The sequence below is a fragment of the Leptosomus discolor genome, chromosome 19, assembly GCF_034619465.1.
Source record: "Leptosomus discolor isolate bLepDis1 chromosome 19, bLepDis1.hap2, whole genome shotgun sequence".
In the NCBI taxonomy this organism is placed as follows: domain Eukaryota; kingdom Metazoa; phylum Chordata; class Aves; order Leptosomiformes; family Leptosomidae; genus Leptosomus; species Leptosomus discolor.
In genome coordinates, this window is record NC_141409.1 from 9,872,842 (window position 1) to 9,879,707 (window position 6,866).

General features: G+C 58.2%; 1 protein-coding gene across 1 annotated transcript; it reads right to left on the bottom strand.

Annotated features, from left to right (window-relative positions):
* Positions 1-295: 295 nt before the first annotated feature.
* Positions 296-4,745, bottom strand: SLC2A6 (solute carrier family 2 member 6). Its single transcript, XM_009946067.2, has 10 exons — positions 4,645-4,745; positions 3,879-4,041; positions 3,573-3,779; positions 2,858-2,957; positions 2,076-2,287; positions 1,773-1,925; positions 1,415-1,523; positions 1,012-1,185; positions 567-712; positions 296-477 (listed from the first exon to the last, which is right to left on the bottom strand). The coding sequence occupies exons 1-10, from the start codon at positions 4,743-4,745 to the stop codon at positions 322-324; spliced, it is 1,521 nt and encodes a 506-aa protein (XP_009944369.2). The 3' UTR covers positions 296-321.
* Positions 4,746-6,866: the final 2,121 nt, after the last annotated feature.

Here is a 6,866-nt window from a genome sequence, read left to right on the forward strand (position 1 = left end):
GCGAAGGATGGGCATGGTCTCTTGTCTGCAGCCCCACCTTTTATTTTCCAGGATATCTTTATCTCCAGCCTGGTGCTGGTTATCTGGTCCCATACCTTGGGTTGACATGTTGCCCGGAGAGCAACAGGTAGTGTTGAATGATGGGAAGAGAAGGTAAAATTTCAGTTGGGCAACTTCTACCTCCAAAGCGAGACTATTGTTGCCACTCGTTCCTCTCCCGTTGCCTTCACAGAGAGCTCCAGCCTCCGCCTCCAGCAGCACAACAGTTTTCTTTGTTGCCCTTGAGCACGTGGACTGGTAGCCTGGCACAGATGGCAGCTCCTACCTCATGAACGACCTCCGGCCAGTCCTGAAGAAGGCCTCGATCTGTTCCAGGGACCTGCCTTTGGTTTCTGGAACACAGCAGCCTGTGAATAAGATGTTCCCAGCACAGATGACAGCGAAGAATAGGAAGGGCACCTCAAGGCCGAAGGCCTCCTGGAAAAGTGGGACAGAAAGCAGACGTGAGCTGGTGCAGAGAGGGTCTGAGGAGGGGCTGCTGGACACCCTCCCAGGGCAGTACCCACCACGACCCGGAGGAAGAACTGCGTCAGGGTGAAGGCTGTCAGCCAGCTCATGACAACGCAGAGGCCCGAGGCCACCCCACGGGCTTTCAGAGGGAGGATCTCCGACATTAGCAGCCAGGTGATGGGGCCCCAGCCCATGGCATAACCTGCAGGGGAGGAGGGGTAAGGTGAAGCTGTTGAGGCTTCAAAGCCTACTGAGGAGTGTGGAAGAGCCCTGTGTAATCCTGCACTGCTCCCCCATCAATCGTTATTCCCCTCCAATCATGCTCTGTCAGTCCTCAAAGTGACTTCAGGTGCCATCTTGCTTGGTCTTCAAGGGATGTCTGCCTTCCTTCCAACTCCAAACCCAGTGTTCCGTGTCACCCTGCCTCAAACGAGAAACCTCCCCCCAGGCTGGTGCCCAGCCCTGTGCTGTGGGTCCTGGGCTCTCACTCTCTGCACCTACCCATTATGAAGAGCATGGTTGCCAGGAGGGGGATGAGGGTGATGTAGTTTGTCGGCTCAGCAGGAAGGTTGGCAGAGCTCACCAGGGTCTTGTTGGCAATGGTGTCATTCTGAGAAGCTGGCGCGAAGTGGATGTAGAGCCCCATGGTCAGGTTGGAGACCAGCATAACACCAGCTGCAGAGAGATGCAACAGCACGGTGGAACCAATTGGCACGGGGTGGGGGATCACTTGCCCAAGACTAAGCTCCTGGGAACGCCTCTGCTCAGGAGCTGAGCCAGCACCAAAGGAAAGAGACGTTCCCCATGCCCTGCCCGAATCCTGTATGGCTGACACTTTGGCACGTTGGCGGAGTTCCTGGAAATGCTTAAATAAAGATTGCACGACAGTGAGAGAGACACATACCCGATACAAAAAGAAGAATCTTCCTCCCAGCTTTATCCATTGACACAGCAGCGATCGCCACCGAGAATAGACGTACCAAGCCAACAAGGGCTGCATCGTACTCTGGTTTCTGCAACGGCAAAGCAGTGGGGAAGCAGAGATGGGAGAGCCACGGAAAAGACAGGTTGTTGTGTTGCCTTGACTCTGGCTGATGACTTTGTCAAAGCTATCCTCCTATAGTAGGAGACCAGAGAAGAAGAGCCTGAAGCTCAGAGGAAGAGAGTAGGAAGACGAGGGGCCAGTCCTGCTCCATTGGGGCATTGGGCAGCCGTCACTGAAAACAAGGCAGTCTGCGCATGGACTGAACCCCAGGGCTCACCAGGATGACGGATGTTTTCTTGAATATTGACTGCAGGTACACCAGGACGCAGGTGACACCCGAGAGCTGCTGCAGGAACCTCATCCCCACCGCGATCAGGATGGGCTTGTAAATGAAGGGGTCCTTGATCTCAGCACACGAAACCCGCCGGCTCTGGAGGGGACAAAGGCAGCAAGCTGAGGTGTTACCACCTGTGGGCACCACCGCGGCGCCCAGAAGGTGGCTTAGGAGTTGCCCAATGGAGGGTGGATTTTGCAGCTTTCACATTACATCTCCCCCACGCTGGAGGTGAGCCTCCATCACCTGCTTCCTCACGCTGTCCTTGATCTGCTCGTACTCCCGGGCATAGTCCGTGTCTTTGCCCCGCAGCCAGCACAGCGACCCCAGAGCCTCGTCATCCTTCCCCTGGGAGAGCAGGAACCTCGGCGAGTTGGGCATGAAGCAGAGCAGGACAATCATCACGAGCACGGGCACCTCCCCTGCCACAGCCAGCCAGCGCCAGTCCAGGCCCAGCCCTGCCGGAGCAGTGCAGTTAGGAGCGGAGAGCAGGCAGGGAAGGGTGTCCTGGCCTTGCCTCCACATGGGCACCCCAATAATTCAATTTAATAAATCCAGCAGGGATAAAAAAAAATTAAAAAATAATAAAAAAAAAAGGATTTTTCACGTGCTTTTCTCCAAGCAAAGAAGCATTTTCAGGGGTATGATATGGAGAAATTCCAGCAAGCTCCCCCAAATCTTAGAGCATCCAGCAAGATCCTGCCACAACCAGGGTAGGTGCTGGCAGGAGATGCACGTGCATTTCATCACGTGCTGCCCTTCAGCCCTGACAAAACCTCAGCAGGACCCGGGTCTGCAGGCCTTGGGTCCGTGGGGGTTACGGATTCATCCCTCTGAGGACACACACGAGTGTGGGTTACGCCCAGGTGATTCTGTCCAGACCCCCTTTGCACACCCGTGGTGGTGATTGTGAGCTGGCTGTGAGGGGAAGGAACCCATCAACTTGCTGAGAAAGTAGTTTAGAATCAACTCTCCTTCCCTAAGGTCTCACCGAGGGTTTCCTGCCCTCTGAACACCGAGATACTTGCCCAGCGTGTACAGGAAAAGGGAGCCCAGCACTGCCATGATCTGAGGACACGCGCCCAGCATGCCTCTGACCCCGGGGTGGGAGATCTCAGAGATGTAGACCTGGAGTGAGACAACACACGCTTAACAGAGCTGCAACATACAGCCATCACCACCTCAATCTGTCCTCTGACACCTCGCAGACACCCACTGCAGCCAGGGGAAACCCAAACCGCCCTCTCGGGGTGGAAACCAGACCGGTCCAGCAGCAGGAGCGGGTCCTGGCAGGTGGAGAGGACAGCCTTGCAGGTACCGCTGCTTCCCTCCGTCCCCCCCCGGCATGGGAGAAGTGCTCCAGCAGCACACTCAGGCTCCCGTTACTGGAAAGACGCGGCCCAGGGTTACTCAACTCTTGCCTTCCCCCCTGCATGCAACACGAGGTTGGTGTTTGGTAAACGTAGGAGGAAATAACCACCAGGAGGAACAGGGCAGGGATCGAGGACCTGCCTTCCCTTTTCTGCAGGCAAGAAAGTCCGGCACCGTGGGAGCAGCTGGGGCTGGCTGTGCCAGGGCTTCTGACCCAGTGCATCCTCCCCACCCGCAATGGTCCAGCCACAGCCCTGGAGCTCTACCGATGCCTCCAAAAATAAAGCAGCAGGATGCCTCAGGCTCAGCTACAGCACTGCCCCGTCTCCTGCCGTGCAAATCCCCAGCCAGCTCCCTCCCCCAGCACATTACCGGGATGGAGGCGGACGTCACGCCGCCGGCGTAGCCCGTCAGCACGCGGCCCAGCAGCAGCATCCCGATCCCCTGGGCACCGGCCATCAGCGCGTATCCCACGGCGCAGGGCAGCGCCGAGAACATGATGCTCAGTTTACGGCCCAGGCGGTCGTTGAGGAACATGGCGCTGAGCCCCCCCGCCACCGCTCCCAGCGTGAACACCGACTGCGGAGAGACACGGAGAGGGGCCTCGGTGGGTCTGGGCTCCCCCCGCACACCCCCTGGCTCTGTCCTTGCCCCGGCAGGGACAACCCCACTCCTTACCCCGAACCAGGATGCCGTGTGCTGGTCCAGCCTCAGCGCAGGGTTGGGGTGAGCCTCCAGGGCAGGGATGACGGGGGAGGCGTAAACCAAGGCGAAGCCAGAATTGAAGTTGCCCAGGACAGCAGCAAACGCAGCCAGGTAAAGCCGCTTGTTGTGGAGGCTCCTGAGGGAGGGATGGAGCGAGAAGGACAACGTTGACTGCCCTTATTGCACCCAGCAGAAACTTTAACTCTGTCTTGCAGCTTCCCCTGGGCTTTGCTGAGGCTCTCGTGATGCCCACAAAGTGGTTTTCCTGGGGAAAGGCGCTGCACAGCCCAGGGCTTGGTGGGGTTTCTCCAAACGGAGCAGCAGCTGCTTCTGCGGTGTGGAGGGGGACGAGAGCCCATTCCCCCAGGTTCTTTCCTGGTTCTTTCCTCTGCACCGTGTGGTTTTCAGCAGGTTCAACACACTGAGAAAAGCAGAAGCTGCAGCCTGGCAGCACCGTGGACCCAGCCAGCAGCCGGCTTGTCCTGGCAGACCGAGGAGGGGTTTCCTCTCCGGGCCCCCGTTCCCTCCAGCAAGACCTTTTGCCCCCATGAGAGTCAGATGCCCCCAGAGCTCTCCCAGACAGGCTCATCACACACCCTGGGCAGGACGAGACCCCGTCGGAAGGCAACTCAGGAATGACAGCAGCGTGAAGCAGCTCTTCCACCAGCTCCCCCCAGCCCAGTGCTCTTGGGGCAGGGGGCAGAGCCCACCCCAGAGCCAGCCCCAGCCCAGCCCTTACTGCAGGTACTCCTTGTCGAGCCTCTTGCCAGCACTCTTGGAGAAGGTTCGATACGAGGAGCTCGTCTTCCTCACGAGGGGCTCCCGTGCGCTCGGCTCCATGGCGGTGCCGTGGGCAGGGCCCGTGGCGGTGCAGGTGCTGCTGCGCTCGGGGCCAGATGCTTGGGGCTGCCTCAGGGACGGGGAAGAAGAGAAAGCGAAAGGGGAGAGGCTGCCTGGCGTTGCCTAATCAGAGAAATCTGTGCCTGATGGGCTCACGCCCTGGCCAGCCTCTGGGGAGGAAACTGGGGGCGGCCCCCGGAAAACCAGTGAGCAAAGAGCCACGGGGAAAAGACGGTGCCCTGCGTCCACCCAGCCCCTGTCCCTCCCAGACCCCATTGACACCAAAACCCATCGCTGCAGCAGCACTTACGGGGACAATCCTGGCAGAAATGTTTCCACCAGTAGAAACATTCCTTGGTTAAGGCCACGTCTCGCCCCTTAAGGAACCGGTACTGGTTAGACTGGCCAAACGCTGCTTCTTTTTACAAAGGTAAATTGTATCCGTGTGAGCCTCCAAGGCCACCCTGGGGAAGGGTTTTCAATGCAGACCAGCGCTAGGGAAGAGGAAGGAGAGGAAATGAGAGGGAGGTGAATATAGAGGGGGCACAGGGAGCAGGTGAGGGGGATGAACAGCGCTGATGAGGGTGGAAACGGGGAGGGCAGCATCCCTGCAGCATTGGGTGCAGCTGCCAGGGGCCTTGGGCTGCCCTCAGGTGCCTTTGCCCCCTTGCCCTGATCCCTCAGGGCTCAGTGGGCAGCATTGTGCTGGGGCATCTGCAGGTGCTTGAGGGGCTGCAAGGTCCAAACCCACCCTGTAGGAAAGAGAGGGACACACCTACTAACTTTGCACTTGAATTTAATTAGCAAAAGATGCCTTTACCTGAACTACTCTTGTAGTGCTCTTCTTGTTTCCATCATTTACCTTAGTCCCTCGTGCTTTTGGGACCACTTGGATGGTTTCTGCACCCCCAAGCCTGAGTGGGAGCCCCAGTGATGCGTCTGTGTCAGCTAGGACCCGCTACGCCCTTCCCTCCATGCGATCTGGTTTCCTTTCCACAACCACAAAGTGCTGCATTTAGTGTCCGATCGATGCTGGGGATTTACAGCTGACTCAGGCACTCGGGGCTGTGATTCCTCTGCAGGAAGAAAGGTCACGGAGCAAGGGGGTGTCGGGGTGGCAGGCCATCTCATCCCAAAACTTTCCAGTGCCGTTTTGGTCTGAGCAGGGGTGTCACAACGGCCTCCAGCTGACCTGGAGCTGGTCCCTGTGCCTTGGGCTCCCCCTCCACCAGCAAACACCGTTGGTCACCTCCTTTGCAGGCACTTTGCTCCGTGCATCTGGGCTCGCTCTGTGCCAGGTCCCGAGCTGGGATGTGTTGCTGCTGGCTGCGTCTTGCAGACCAAGGAAAATCTGCAAATGCGTGGCCTTAGGGAATTTGGAGAGGAAGGATGCTGCAAATTCACTCCAGGCTGGGGCACCTGCTCGGCACGTGGCCACTGCACGCGCTTGTCACGGACCTCATGGAAGGACGCAGTGTCTGTCCAAACCTGAAGCCATTTGGACATGAGACAGAGAGGACTGCTCAACCCGACCTCCCCCCACCTTATATCTGGGGGGAAAAAGCGTATTGGAGAGGAGCCGTGAGCCGGAGCAGTCGGATCTCCCTGAAACGTGAAGGTTGCCCGGTTTCTGCGCAGATTTGTCAACTGCTTCAAACAGGAAATTTGTGTTTTGAAAACCCTCCAAGAACCTGTAATGCCGGGAAGCCCTGGGGGAGCCGGCACCGCGCTGGTCTTGGCTCGAGGAGCCGGGAATGAGCTCCCGGGCAGGTCTGTCCCTCGGTGTGCAGGGGGACGGTGTCCCCTGGAGGGAAGGGGGGTACCTCAGGTGTGGTGTAACGGGTCCTCGCACTCCTTTTTGGTGAGCACCATGTCCTCGCTCTGCCCTCCATGGTTTCTTCCTAAAAGTGTAGTCGTGGTAAGGAATAAAGCACCCACCACCCTCTCCCTGCTCCACCTCTCCCTGGGGACTCTTCTGACTTGCTGTAGGTTCTACCGAAACACAGAAGGGGTCAGTAAGGTGAAAGAAGACTCTGCATCAGCAGCGTCTCTGGTGGGCTGTGCTTGGCCATCGGCACAGGGAAGGGGATCCTGCCCCGCTCCCCACCTCTGTGGCAACTA

Excerpts from the sequence above, each read along its gene's own strand:
- SLC2A6 (XM_009946067.2), bottom strand. The coding sequence starts at position 4,745 with ATGGAGCCGAGCGCACGGGAGCCCCTCGTGAGGAAGACGAGCTCCTCG. Across the intron at positions 2,288-2,857 it reads CCTTTTCCTGTACACGCTGG|GGCTGGGCCTGGACTGGCGC; the intron begins GCAAGTATCTCG and ends CTGCTCCGGCAG. Across the intron at positions 478-566 it reads AGTTCTTCCTCCGGGTCGTG|GAGGCCTTCGGCCTTGAGGT; the intron begins GTGGGTACTGCC and ends CCACTTTTCCAG.